Below are 16,347 nucleotides of genomic sequence, written 5' to 3' on the forward strand. Positions count from 1 at the left end.
ACTCGCCTTAAAAGAATTAAAATTGTAACGACGTGCTTTTTAAGCTGGAATCTCCGGACGTTGGGCGTTATCCAAAAGTGTGACCCGGTATGTCAACTACATCATTGCTGAAGCTTTTCTCTCCGAAAGTTTCGAGGAGGAAGACGAGGTCAGGGCAAGGATTTCGTAACCTGCCTCAGGGACTAAGTTGAGAACTTTACTACAATTTTCTTGTACTCAAGAATCTCGAGGAAGTCACCGTGCATTTTTCCTCCCTGGTCAACTTCGCCTTTTTCCATCTTGTCTATTGATTCTCTTTCATACGATTGGTACGAAACTTGATCAGTTGTTGAGATAATGATGCCATGTGTCTTTCAACTATCTTTGTCTTCGTTTATTTCTTGGTATATCTTCGTATGACACTATGCACGTCGAAAAATTGTGCATGTTCCATTACTTATCCAATGCTTTTTATTGATAAGAATATCTAAGTTCTAAAAGTAGTTTGCTGTTTTTGTTTTTCTCATAAATGAAAAGTGTTTCCTTGGTATTTGAGTTTCAATTTGCTGGTGCTAGATATTTGGTATCTTTAAATTAATGTTTTTAACAAATTTTTAAACTAAGTATTAAAGTAATAACTTATACTTAGTAACTTATAGTATATTATATGTTATATATATAAAATATATAAAATATAATTATATTTATAATATAATATAAAATATAATTATATTTATAATATATATTATATATATACATATAACGTAGTAACTTGTACTTTCCATTTTATTTTAATTATGTTATTACGTAATATTAATTTATAGCTAGATCGGGGTATTCAAATTTCCAGTTTCTCAATGTTTATCGAATAAATATAATCTACGTATATCTATATTCAATAGTATCAAATATGTATCTAAATTTTGTGCTGCATAGAACCTCTCGTAATTAAATGTAATAAATCTGCGTAGTTATCTTCGATCTTTTAATTTATACAATAAATTCATACGTTCAAACGATATAGATTAATATACAGATCTATCAAACCAGCTAGAATTATCAAAATCCTCCAAAGCGAAAGTAACAGCAAACTACACACAATACTACGATTCATATATACTTACCCAGTTCTCAAATATTACCTCAAAAATGAACACTTCCACAAGCTTTTTGATTCACATGTTAAATTCTTCAGTCTTTGATTCCACTTACTCCACGGATACACATAAGTTGCATCAATCAGAGATCTAAGATTTTTACATCCCGGTATTACAGAATTTTTCGAATCGTTACTTCAGGGTGTGAGCCATGTTTTCGAGTAAGATACGTTTCACAGTATTACAGTTAGTTTCAGACAAAACAAATGCTTTCACATATTTCTCTGAGAAATAACAACGTTATTAATTACGATTTCAATACTACAAGTTAATGATATTATGAATAAAATTTTTATTCGCTTGAACAAATTATTTTTTTTTAGAAGTCCTACTATGCTCCAAACTTTTAAGCAGGAGTAGGGTATTTTATTTTCTTACCTTTTATTTATTTTTTTATTTCTTTTACATTCTTATAGATTTAAAATTCCCATAAATGCGTGAACATCTGCGGTACATCAATAACCCCTTAATGATGATAACTGCAATACTGATTAAACCTCAAAATTCTTCCTTAAGAATACGGTTCATACCAAGAAGCCTCGATTCTAAAACTTCTAAGTTGCATCGAATTACTTTTTCGGCGTGCACCACTCTTTGCTGTTAAGATAGTTCGTTTCTTCGTGTCTGGTCCCCGTAAAATTCGTGTCTTCAATCGACAAAAGTCCATGAACGATCCGTTGAGTCCAGGTACGAGCAACTGCTCATGGACATCCTGTAGAGAGGGTTGCACCAAAGAGCTGTACGATTGCACGCAAATACGTGTTAACTACAAGCTACCGACTAATACGTCCGAGGATAGCGATGGACAGGGTGAGGGAGGCGGGGCGGTAGGAGGTGTCGAGGACGACGAAGACAGTACGATGATGGGAAAACCGCGTTACGAACGCTCCCTGAGAGAGTACGATTATATCGAGGACCTTGACGACGACTTCGCCGAAGACGACGAAGCAGGACTGCCGAAACCCTTTCCTACAGGTACAGGGCAACATACTGTGCCGTTTTCATCTACATATTTATTATTAATGTGATGTGGATGATCTAATTTAACACTAAAATATACGAGTGATAATTCTGACATGATCAGTTTAATAGTAATATTGGAAGGGGGGAAATTTCATATAGCACAAAGGTAATAGGAAAATGTACCGTACGGCGGAAGCGTGATTCAATGCGTTGAATGTTTAAAACGCGATTACAAGAGAGTTTCATTAGTTTCTATAATAAAATAGAACGATAAATGTAGAAGGAAGTTTGGTCTAGCATTTTCCCCAGTTTATTTCAACCTGTCGACATGAGGGACTGCTATATGAGAACATCTTAACGCAGTATTCAGTTTCGTGTTTAGAAAGAAATTGTTGAAAATCTATTTCATGTATATTAGAAGGCAATTTTATATCGCTCTAAATGCCAATATGGTTTTTAAGATTGTATATGGTAATCTTTATATGGCAATAAAAAAAAATACAAATGATCGAAATTTAACTTCTCTGTATCTGGATTAACGTAGATATATATTTTTAATACATCAAATCACCGAGTAGATATATTTCAAAATACGTATATACACGGTACAAAACCAACTTACAAAAACATATTTAAGAGTAATAAAACAACAATTCCGCACGACAGTAGAAATTCGACCTACTTCCTAAATGTCAGAAATGATCCACCCCGCAGAGGAGTGTCACGAAAGACCGCAGAAAATAAAGGGTCAAGTACTGTAACCATGAAAACCTAACAACCATCGTGCAACACGTTCCACTAACGAAATAGCAAAATTCATTATCGTTTGAACCTGCAAACTCTCGAATTCTCGAACGTCAGTGACCATATTGTCACTAGAGAAACACTTTCTACTAACAATGTCCACTTTCACCCTCTCATTGATGGAAATGTCTGTCGACGGTCGGACGAGATGACTAGGATGATAACGAGGCGAAGTTCGCAGGGCTCATGGGCAACGACTCCGAGTGGTACTTCACCGGGGCCAAGCTGTTCCCCAACGTAAAAGGCTGTGGATACCCTCCAATGCTGAATTGCAGTATTTTCTACCGGCAGTACGCCAACATAGGGCAGAACTTTAGCTGTTACTACTCGAAAGTGGATCCCGGGATAGTCATCAGCGAACTCGACATGTGGCAGGTCTTTTTATAATTTTCTATTATTCTATGTGTGTATACAGGACATGGCAATATGGTACAACTAGATTGAAGATTATTCCATGTGTATACAAAAATAAATCGAAAATCTGAAATACAACTTTTTCATTTGAGTATTCAGGTTTGTGGGAAAATTGAGTTGGAAGATTTATCAAGTATAAGATATATGTAAATTTGAATAATTCCTGAAATGATGCAAGTGAGTACGTGTAAATAAATTAAAAATGTGGAATAATATTTCTAAAAGTTTGAATTTGAATATATTTAGCTAATAATTTATCCAGTACAGGCGCAGTTGATACCTTTTTATCAGTTTATTCTTCATTTGTTATTTTATTTTCGCGAGTATAGGTAACCTATTATCGATTGTGCACCTGTCTCCAATCGAAAATTAGTCGAATTTATATGTACTCGACAAGTACTCGACTTTTCTTTTGAAAATAAAGTTTTAAGTGAAAAATTATCCTAGATCTTTGACTTAATTTTGCATGTGAAATAACCTTCTGTCCAGTTGTATCATACGTATTGCCATATCCCATATACAGCCTACGACATAAGATTGTGCATTCGATACCTGCGAAAATTAGTTTTTTTTATATGTATCTTTTATTTATGTAAAACGTTTCATAAAAAAATTAATTCCCGCAGAGAGATAATATATGTACGATCTTATATTATAGACTGCATGTACGTATTTACTTCAAATTTGTCTCGTACTATGTAAAACACTGATCTGGGCGGAACGTTGTTGCATTTACGTATGCAACGTATCTGGTTTCTATACATATAATTCAGTTGATTTTGTATTCTACATTTGTTATGTGCTACACCTTAAGAATTTTTCTATCGTTTAAGTTTATTGTTCTGTGTAAAAAAGAAATGGATATTATTATTGATTCACATTTATGTGCATCTGTCCTATTGATATAGATAGTAATAATTCTTCCTGAATCTTGATCTTATTTAGATATACAGGAAAAAGGATATTTATATATGATATGCATATTACAGAGAACATGAATATAGCGATATTGATATAACAAGAGAAATGCTAACTAAAACTTTAAACTACAAATCGTAAGTCATATTCAAATATTGGAGTGAGTAACAAAACCTTGATATAAATTAAATTAATTATAAAATATGTCGGCGTCGTTAAAATGAAGTGAGAAGTGTAGCAAGTAGATTCTGTCGCTCATGATCAGACATTTTACCGTTCATCTTGATCATGTTACCTGATATTCTTCTAACCTGCAATATATTTACTTACATCTGTATGAAGAATGTTCAAGGATATTTATTATAACTAACAAAAAATTAAATATTTCTGTTTTTTAATCACCAAGCATCTTACAAAAGCAGAGTCAAGTACGTCAAGTACAATCATAACCTACAAAAAGATCGAAAATTATATTTAAAAAATTCATTATAAATAATAAAAACAAGAGAATCGAATCAATTTCCCAAAACGAAAAATGTGATAATACTGTTTACCATGTCAAGGATTCGACATCAAATGCCACGCTAATCATTGAAAAATGAATTCAATATTCATTTCATCACGATGTAAGACTGAGCAGAAGAACAAATGGTACTAAAAAATCAGCTTCACGATATTATTTACCATATGAATCATTCGACAGTAAGTATCACGTTGATTGTCGAAACGTGTACTATTGGTGCTCGTTCTAGACAGGATTGAAAATAGAGGAATTGGTCTTTACGAACTGAATCAACATTACGATAATCGAAAGGGATAAGAATCGTATCTCGTCGCAGTGACGTGTCGTTTGCTTCAAGGTGTAACCCGGTTACCGCGTTCTAGACGTCGCCGATTTACACCCGGTGCTTGTACGTACAAGTCACGCGACAATAGTCTTTATGTGTGTGACTTTCGTGCGAGTTTACAGTAGACAGGAACGTCGGACCGTGAATCGATACTGCAGGTGCTTATTGAGGGCATAGTGCATTATGCAGCGAACAACGTCTCCCCAGTAAATGGTTAAATACGTAACGACGCTCATTATTAACGGAGATCGGTATCTGTTTTAATTTGGGCATAAAGACACAGAGCCGCGAGCTAGAGTAATTGATGCCGATTGCATTGGCTGCATCAATGGGGAGAAAGAGTTACGAAGAAGAAAAGGGAAAATTTCCCTCTTGACTTGATATCAGTAAAGACAAAATTACAAAGTACCTGGGTGAACAAAAAAGGGCGTCGAGAATGTAATTGCATAATGGAATCCGCGGTGGCAATTTATCTACGAGAGAGCGTAAAATGGTTTGTCTCAACGATCCGTTGATTATGAGATATTTTTAGTGAACAGTTCGTGAGTATCAAATTGGATTTTTGGAATATTTGAAAAGTAGAATGTAGAAATAAAGTATTCTTATGAAACACAATAAATTGCTGAGTTTGCAGTATAAGAGGATAATACGAGAATGAATACAGTTATTCACAAAAGGATTATAGAAGGAACAAAGCAAATTCATTTAATTTATTATTTTATATATTAAATCGCAATAGTCATTGATCCGCCTGAAAGAAATTGGGCTTCGATATTAGTACTTGAATAAAATGTTTTACCCATAATTATTCAAATAATACATCGTTTTATTCGACTACAAGTTACTTTGAAATAATTACATGAAAAAAATTAGCCAAAACAGGAAACTGTTTGAAAATGATTTATTTGATCTCAACACAGAATGTTATTGAAAATAATTAAAATAAAATAAAATAAAATAAAATGAAAATTATAATGTAGTCAATAATAAAGTCAAAAAGATACATTATTCGAAATTATTATTTTTCACTTTTATCTCAAATAAAAGTTTCCATAAATCTGGAAATATTCCGCATACTTTACTTAATTCGCGTAAAATACTGGTGGCGCGTCGATGGAAAATTCCAAAAGAGGATTTAAAAAGAAACAAGCGTCGCGAGTTGGAAAGAGCGATCCAACGGTATCTCAGCGTGGAAAACGATATTCCGGCGCGAGGCACAGTAGAATTCCGTTACGTTTACGGAAACGTGGCCGCCTGTACGGTGACGGACAATGCATTTCAAGCGGGCTGAATACCCGACCCGACGACAAAGACGGAAACCATCGTACTCGATGGAACTCGTGCCGCGCTGTCCGGAAGAAAAGAAAATTTCTCGCTCGTCCGCTCTTCAGCTGCGGTAGAATTGAATCCGCATGAGCGAGAAAGGATGAAAATGGACAAGAAGGGAGACCGAGAGAGATAGAACGAAAGCTCTGACCATTATAAAGCAACGATAACATCGTGGATTTACCGGTGGAAAAGCTTGCTACTCCCACCACGTTACGTGTGTCAATTTCGTAAATTAACGGCGCCCTCGAGATGCGTTCAGACATTGGATTGTTTGACGCCACCAGGAAATTCATTGGATGAAAATGTGAAGACGCGAATTTTGGTATTGGACGGAGATAAAATGTGCTGTTGGTGAAATAGTTTTTTATTAGCTGTTTTCGCTTAATACAGGTCTTAGAGGACATTTTATGGACACGTGTCTATGTATCGATAGTAAGATCGAGATTTTGGAGGAAATTTTACCTTTGGATATTTTAGATCTTTCTTTTATTGATTACTAGGTAGGAAATTACTATTCCATAGTCATTATTCTTTTTTGAGTTTTAGATTATTTTTTTACATTATAGTTGCTCGGCTCACACTTTTTTATAGCTTCCAAGAAATTGAATGAAAATTTCTCATAATTTAAAAGATACTTGTTCCGTGATACTTTATATTTATTCCGACAAATTGAGACAACTGCTTTCATCAAACTGAAACATCCCATTCGATAAATTCTTCGCATAAATCCTTTCCACGAAACTCCCCTAACCGATTCAGTGCGTACGAGGTATTCTTTGATATGCCGCACGAAAGCGGAAGTGGACGTTGAACCATCCAGTGAGGTTGCTCGAGTGACGTGTTCCCCATAGGTTTACATGAATCTGGTGTACGCGATGGCGATTCCGATACCGTCTTTCATAATCTCGGTGATATACCTCACCATCGCCTACTTCAAGATCTACAACGAAGAGGAGGTGGTCCTCGTGGGCGGCGAGGAGGGCGAGGACGGCGGAGAGGGTGAAGGAAGTAACGCGACACCTTTACCACTGACGAGCGGCGCCCTTACGCCCGGTAGCGAAGCTTTCAGGGAAGACCTAGCAAGCTTCGGGCATCAGCTGAAAGTCGCCATGGCTGACGACATCAGCAGAGAAAGCCTGGATGAGATACCTAACACATACTACACTCATGGGTAAGCGTGAAGATCTGTAAGATCTAAAAGGTCATTTGTTTCTGTGTTTTCCATTTTCGTTCTCACGTGCCTTACAATCTTGTAGAGAGAAAAACTGTTAGTTGCAATTGGTCGAGGAGAAGTGGGAAGTAGGTTAGAAATTTGATGCTTGAACTAAGCTAGATATTTCGAGATTTTATGGACGTGGAGTTGTTTGTGGCGTTGAGAATGTTTCGGTTTGTTCGGTTGTTGTTCAGTTGTTGAGTGTACTTCTGAGAGAATGTTTTGGGATTTCGGTGGTGTTCAACTGGGTTTGTTAAAAATGTGTGTTAATTCGGGTTTCGTAGTTCTAACGAAAGTAGTCGCAGTACTAAACAAGTACGAAAATGCTCTTATATTTAATTCTTTCAGGACCAAGCGTTCCTGAACTCTGAGAAAGTACTATTGTCGATATGCAATATCGAACTTTATTAATTGTGGAAGCATTGTGTATAGAGGGACGTAATATTGGATGTTTGTTGTATCATGATTAATCTCTAAAGATTAATTCAACAGGAAGTAAACATTTCGAATATTCGATTTAGCGAGAAAGAATTTATCGATAGGTCAAATAGGTCAATCGCTTCGAGTAGCCTGCCAAACGAAAAATTGGGGTTCGAATCCCATTTTAGCAATCTGACTGACTGGTTCTTTTCTCTACCCAATTTATCGAGACTCTATGTATATAAATCTATGATATCACCACTTTCTGTTGGCGGAGACTATTTGGAAAATTGGAAAATCTGAACGAGCAAACAACAGATAAACTCCAAAAGTTTATTAGTTAATTAAATCATATTCGAAATTAATACTTGCAATATAGAAGGAAACATAGTTTCTGTATAATGCTGTTAAAGTGTTAAAAACTGTTAAAATGCTACTACTGAATTATATACAAATATACAAATTTAAAGATACTTCATTCTCCAATCTCTACTACAAACAAATTTTAAAATATTAAAGACATTTCTACTTAAACAAACGTTTACACAGAATTTCTATCGCTAGCAAAATAAAATACTCGTATCGACTAACAATAATTTCCAAATTTTAAACCCCAAAATCGTCACAAATCTCCATTGAATGTAACATTCCTATAATTTTCTTGAAAAATGCATCTCAAAGGATTAGTTTTGGACACGACGAGATTAACATACGCCTTTCGAAAACAGCTTCGAGAATTTATGATACCGTGTTATAAGAGTCATATTTTACTGGTTACATATCAAAGATCACGTATTTCTGCTGTTACGACTAATAGCGTAATAAACCACAGGTAATGGTCAGGATTCAGTCGAGCCAAAACAAACGTCGTTAATGGGACACTTGGGTGGTTTTAAGCGCCTTGGTAGTTAGAGTACCACGTTACTTGGATCATAGGGCTTCTGGTCAATCTAACAACACTCAGCCGCCTAGGGTTTAAAGAAATCGTTAATTCTAACCATGTAATCGTGTTAAAGCAATTTTCCCACGATTTACTCGTTGAAAGTAAAAAAATTTAAAAGCTGATTTTGTTAAGTGACGTTTGTATTTATTCACGCATGAGAATATAACAAAAGATTTGAAGAATTCAATACAGTAGAATGTTAGTGCAATTATATCGATTGTTATTTGCACTTATCTATATGAGGACCCTAAAATGGGTTAGGTTTTAGGATTTTATAGCAATAGAATTCTTTGACAAAGTTCACCATAAATAAAATCGTTATAATTATTCATAAATGACATATAGAGAATTAACCTTTGCTTTTTTCGATAAATTATAACTGTGAAATTATATATAACTGTGAATTAATATAAATTATTATAACTGTGAAATCTTCGGAGAAATAAGAAGATATATAGATCATCATTGGATCTTTATCATGCTCAAACGAAATTTTTACATCCCTGTTGAAATTTCATTGCATCTTTCTCAAAACTCTTAAAATATAATATTGCTGACAGAATCTCTCCAACATGTTAGGAATATCTTCATCACCTTTGAAACCTTCAGAAAGAAAGAAGAGTACATATTCCTATATGTACCATCATTCTATCTTCACCACGTCTAAAAAATCCTTCAACATCTGCATTGGAATTTCAATACACTCTCTCGTAATAGTTCAAACATTACACCGCTATCAGAACTTTTCCTGAACACACGAACACATATCCATCAACATCACAAAAGACTGCACGATATTACAGCAGCGGCAATCTCTTCTTCATCCCTTAAAAACTTCGAACACCCTCGGTTTTCCATTTTAACTCGCACTTTCTCGCGAATCCATAAATGGAAGAACTCGTTTCCTCGCGTATCCTGCGGAGTATCGATCCGATCGGCGTAAAACTACGGAGAGATTCCTTCGCGAGGACAAAAAGCTTAGCCCAGAGTGCACGGCCATCGAATGGGAAGAACGGAGTGATCGTCGTTGGAAAACGGTTATCGAGCGGCCTTTGTGCGCGGGAACAGGCATAAAATACGCTCGAGATGAACGGTGTTCGCGGATCGTAGGTATATAAATATCCGTGGCACACGGTCAGCAAGCTCGACAAAGCGTCGATATCGGATGATTACACGGTCAATTTCGCCGGTGGCCCGCGACAAACCGAAGATATCCGATCACTCGGCTGCGCAAACACTGCAGCCTGCGCATCGAATACGATTAGCCATCGTTGAATCGGATCTATGGCCTCGAGATTTCCGAACGATGCTCGCCTGGCTTAACCCTAAACGCAGTTTAACCCTTTGTACGAAGATCTTTAACGTTGTCGCATGTTTGTCGAAGGAAATCTGAACTGTCAGGATTCGTGTCATGAGGTAGAGAGAGCGTTCCGGTGGGAGTGAAGTTTGTTTTGATGCGTGGAAATTCCGTTTACGTTGCTGTCTTTGGTGGTCGGGTGAAATGTCAAAGGATATATTAGCCATCTGCGATTCTACTTCGAACTGGATTTGATATTCTTGTATCGTTCGATTTCTTTCAGATTTCGTATATAAAGCATACTGTTCAGCAAACAGGATTAAAAATTTTGAGCAGTTCTTGGAAAAGTAGTTTATTAATTATGAAGTATTTGAAATGAATGGTTGAATTGATTCTAAAGCCGTAAAAGATTACTCCTTCGAAGTAAATAAGAGTCATAGTGTTGTAAACATATTTAAGAAAAATAACCATAAATTTCTGTGAATTTATTTATTCAGTAGCCTTCTTCCGTATTCTATCTTTATTGGTGAAAAGAATAAAAGAAACAATCTTCACATTATCAATGCCACTGTAATGGCGCCAATAAACTACAAAGGGTTTAAAGGATTTACGTGAATGAAATTCAGGTTAAGAATTCGATAGAATAAAATTACATTAGAACGTTTCTTCCAAAAAAGAAAGACGAGAAAATAACAAAAGAACGTGTAGAATGTAAAAAAAGAACGACTTTATCGATCAAAATAATTATTCTCGCCTACGATTACCTTTTATTAACGCTCGTCCACAGAATAAAAAATTCAACAGCAAAGATGCTTTAGAAGCAGTGTATTAAAGAGATTTCCCACCCTCCAAAACTGTGACTCTTATAAAACCAGATTTTATAAACTTGCTTCCTCTTAAGAAAGAAGCTAGTTACCCATGAGAGTAATTATTTTGTATTTGTTCATTTCAATCGTAAAAGAATAAAATTTTCTTACTTACTTGATAATTCTGCGACTGAAATGTTCTAAAATTGTTTCTCTTATTTGTATAACATGGTTCGAAAGATAAAGCCATTCTATTTTCAAGTTTTTATTATTATGCTTTTCATGGTACAACGGAGTGTATCTGAAGGTTTAAATCTTTGGCAATGAAGAAATCTTGTTACAATACACTTACGTATGTATATCGTTTTATCTTCAAAGAGATCTATTTTTAATGATCGTCTTTTCTTGTAAATGTATAATTAAGATATCGTTAATCTACATGAAAAGCTATTATAAGTAGATCAAAAATGAAAAAAAGACTTTCTGGAATATGATCGTCTTTGTTGAGAAGAGGGACGATGAACTGGAGAGAATGCGAATTTAACGCAACCGAAGCGAGCGTTCAACTGTCTTTGCTTTTAGCAATACGAAAGCACGGTAATAACATTAACGTGGAAACTTGCGACGTTCCTCCCTGTTTGAACTCGCTTATTATATAATGTGTTTCCACGAAATTGTCCCACATGTTCAATTGCAAAACTTGATGAACCATTTTCATTGCGTCACAAATATTTTTATTAATTGTTCGACTCTTTCTAACGCTTCATTTTCGCAATTTGTGAAACATATAAACTTCAAGAAGAAGCAAATATGCCTGAAATACATGAAACATTTATTTTACAATTTCTCCGTACAATTTATAATACTAATCGTTCGAAATTATAAGCGTTTCACTTTAGAAATATTTTCTATTAAATTATTTAATAGAATATCGATAAATATTAGACTATTTTCTATAAAAGCGTGAACCTTCGCAATATTCTTTCTCGTTTAAAATACGCTCTCGTATGCACACAAATAGAACAAAATCAATCTCCGCAATGCTCTGCTCGGCACACATACTTACGTTAGAAACGAATCGGAACCTATCCCTTGAATCCGTAGTATAACTTTTCCTTTATCAACATCAATTTTCTTCGCTATCTCCCAAAAATCCCTAAAAAAACATCAGTTATCGATAGAACAAAAGGAATAAATCCTTTTACAAGAAATCAAGCTCAGTTAGACAATTGAACGACTTCCTTGCTCCAGTTATTTCAATCAGTGTTCATATCACTGTAGATGCGTTATAGTTGCATCGACGATAATGTTACACAGATGAAAAATGTGAGTCCAACGTCAAAATAACCGTTGTAACGGTCGCAATATCAACAATTCGCGAGATAAAACGTAGAACAGAATTAAGTAGATAAATATGAACTGATGATAGATCTGACATATGTACACCAGTTTGAATCGCATCCTCTTATCGTGCAGAAATATTTCGTTTCTATGTCGAACAAGATTCATCCGGATTTTCTGTTAGTGTTGATCGTGATTTTAAAAACACATGTTTGGAACTAAAGAGATATAAAAGCTTGTCGGATAATAAATTTTGGATTTATTTCTAAATAAATTTCGGATGTTTATATAAATTTATATTTTTACGAACGGAAGTATAGAAATCCGACGTAAATAAAGATTTGTTTCAGGGATATTTGAATTTTGACTGCAAAAAGTGAAATATTATCATTCACTGTGCGTTGAGTGCCTCTGAAATTAAAACTTCATCGTACAATCGTGAAAGGCAATTTTCCTCTTTTATCGTTAGCATAAAATAAGTAATTGGTTTTTATATAATTTATTTGTAGACACAATTATCATCGAATTACAGATATTATAGTATGTAGGACGATTTTTATTCCTTCGATATCCGAATAAAACGCAACTCTTTTCTCCGATAACGTTTTTTCTCCGTTCGTTACGTTACATTAAGCAGAATTTAGCATGTTCACACAATAAAAACAAGTGAAACACGGTCAAATGCTCATCTTTCTTTTCTAGGTACCATTGTTCCAATTCCTTTATTCTTCGAACATATTTTTATTCTCGTAACGATAAAAAAGTTGACGCACCCTCACGATTCCACCAAGATCGAAATACATTTTCAATGAAATTGCTTCGAGAATATGTGATAATCTTTAATTAAATTATACAAAATAGTCCTTGTAAAATTTATTCTTCTTACATAATAATTACGATACTTCCTATTCCTTCCCGGGAATCTTTGTCTTTATCGAGTTTCTTCGCTGTCGATTGCAGTTTTCGAATTGAGATCAGAAAACTAGGCGATTCTTTGCTTGATTTCGGTGTTGCCAACGAAATTATGAAAGTATAAAATTATGCTGTTCTCGTAAATAGCAGAAGTTCCAGTGAACGGGCAATAGGAAACTTTATTTTCCAGACTACCAGTCGCCGGAGTTTTTCCCAAACTATGTTATAAATGGAAGGGTGCTTTGACTCGTCGAAAGAATTATATGAGAGCACTGAGAAGGTCGGAAATTATAATTTACTTTTTCGCTGTTTAATTATTGAGAGAAATTGTAAAATTCGTAATGAAAATATCACGGAACTCTGTCGATTTCAATTAATTTAACTTACCTCTTTTTGGCGTAATTTAAACGTTTATTTGAGTTAAACGAAGGTTTTTATCCTCATGATAGCTACATTTCATGCAAAAAAATGTCTACCTATTCTTTATTCCAATATAAATATGTGAAAGTAGAAAAGTTAATAATTTGTAAATTTTAATTTTTTTCGAAATATGGAACTAATAACTTTAGGATAGGATGATAAAGAATTAATAAAAAATAAAATTCTTATGGAAGAGGGAATTAGTTAAAAAATTGAGAGGCCGGAATATACATAAAGTACTTATCAAATATTTACAGAAGTGAGATTTCGATATTATTTTCTATAATAGTTAATTAAATTTTTCAATTGTTGTACATTACTAAGTTATTAATTTAAAATATACATGATTCAATGTAATGTATGTAATAAAATAATGTAAAAAATTACATTTCGAAAATATCGATAGTAAAGAAACTCGTAATAAAAATTGAAAATACTTGAGAGTTTAGAGAATGTGATGTTAGAAATACTGTTAATGACACACGGAGTCCTGTTTTCATATAGGGTGTAGTTGAAAGGAGAGTGAGTGCCTTGTAGTCTACGGCGAAATCAATGGATTACTACACGACATTTCAAAATATGTGTTACATCAAAAAATTCACAATAGTTTCGTAGCTCATACTTTTGAAAAAAAGAAAGAATGTCAACAAATTTAGTTTTTATTTATTACATAAGATTATATTACACATAATAAATTTTTTAGTCGACATATTTTTAGAATGATGGATTCTTCTACATCAGAAACGAGGATTAATATAAAATTTAATGCAGATTTCTAATTCTATTTTTAAAAACTATTATCTTTTTTGAAATCAAACCACTCTTTTGACAAGCTCTGTATTTTCGCGTGATCTCTAGAAGAGATCATATTCCCCTTCTATATTTCTCTATCGTATCGTACAACTACACAATGTATGAATGAACTTGAGCATTTATCTGTTGATGGAATTAAATCAAAAATGTCATAGAAAACTGAAACGCGCGAATTTATCATCCGATTTATTATTCGAAATAGAGAATATAAATTTCACCAGCGGCATTAAAATTTTGACAGTCAACGATATGCGATAAATTTCAAATAAAAAAAAATAGAAAGATCACTTATTGATAATATTTATTGACCTTTTGAAAATTGAATTTTTCAGACACAGAAAGGAAATCAAACGACCTAATACAATGCAATATTTTATCTAGTTTACAGTCGCGATTGCACTTTTAATGGAAAAGAGAAAAAAGAATCTCTTTCGGGTTCATTGTTAGCTCTTCTGTTTTATCGAGAAAAATGGAATTGTGGAGAAAGGAGCTCATCGAACAAAGCGGGAAGAGATAATAGCGTTGTTGGCTTGCCAAAACTGCTACTAAAGCTTTCTTCCTTAAGGATGCCTCACAGTTAAATAACTTGTCGCGTAAACTGTGTGAACGCTTGAATTCAAATCGTTAAATTTTATCCTTCTAGTATTTAGATACAATCAGTTCTCACAAGTTCCTGAACATCGAAATATTCGTATTCAATAAGTTCTTATTCATCTTGCTAGGAAATTATCAACATTGTTTATTGCGTTACAAATTACAAGTAAATATTTACGGCTATTAATAATTTAGAGATAAAAAAGTTAAATAAATAAGAAAATAGACAAAAAAATACTTGCGCTCTTTTACGATCTTCTCTCATTAATTTAAAATAACTTACAGTATTGAAGTCACCTTTCCAAAATAAATTAAAAACATTAACCAGCTTTGTGAGAGAGGATACTTTCCTATCCTTTAATCTTCCAAGATATGTATATTTTATCTATATTGGATCGATATCTTACCTGAATTCACAGTAGAATTTCGATGATATTTACATTTCTTTTAATGGCTCGATACTGATTATGAACCTACGTAATGTACGTCATGTATGTCAATCTACGTAATGATATGTAAGTACAGCGAACAGATCTATCTGCTCGTCAAAGATTCGAATTGCTTTAATAGGAAATTCCCATCGGCTTTTCGGTGTCCCACGACGATTAGTTTACTTGCCGCAATGTAATCAATTTCTCTTAGGAGGCGCGTATCAGAATTCGAAGCGCAACATGTAATTAGTTACGGTCGTGGTACCAGAATTAATTCCCAGCACACTTATTCTTTGGAGGTAATGAGGACATTAAATTTGTTAGAAATAATTGTGGAGAAATTATAGCAAGTATATTACAGGTTGATAAATTGATTTTTTATATTAATATCTTAACGATAGACTAAGACTACTGAATTTAACACGAATTTAATCATATACTACATGAAATTACACGAAGTCAAATATCAGTTTGTTCGACGTTTGCGACGACCAGAAACACGATGAAGTACCATAAACGATGTTACTTGCGTCGTGCCCGTATCTGAATGTACATTCATGTGTTTATTTAATTAGCATAAATGTAAAACATCATCCAGACAAAGACGAAAATAACGATGAATACAGTTTATGAAATTAAATTAGGTCAATTGATCTCTCTAATTCCAGTTTCGTGAAATTAAGAAATATATATTTACATTTTGTTAAACAAACAGAAAGAATAAAAGCTTTTATTTTCTTGCTCA

General features: G+C 34.0%; 1 protein-coding gene across 1 annotated transcript in view; it reads left to right on the forward strand.

Moving 5' to 3' along the window:
• The window catches only part of LOC126919688 (protein tipE), a 38,553-nt gene that overhangs the window by 13,310 nt on the left and 8,896 nt on the right, over window positions 1-16,347 (forward strand). Inside the window, exons 3-5 of the mRNA XM_050729179.1 lie at window positions 1,824-2,111; window positions 3,085-3,278; window positions 7,264-7,583. Coding sequence (XP_050585136.1) covers window positions 1,824-2,111; window positions 3,085-3,278; window positions 7,264-7,583 — 802 coding nt within the window. The remainder of the gene's footprint in view (window positions 1-1,823; window positions 2,112-3,084; window positions 3,279-7,263; window positions 7,584-16,347) is intronic.

Source organism: Bombus affinis, chromosome 8, assembly GCF_024516045.1.
Source record: "Bombus affinis isolate iyBomAffi1 chromosome 8, iyBomAffi1.2, whole genome shotgun sequence".
In the NCBI taxonomy this organism is placed as follows: Eukaryota; Metazoa; Arthropoda; class Insecta; order Hymenoptera; family Apidae; genus Bombus; species Bombus affinis.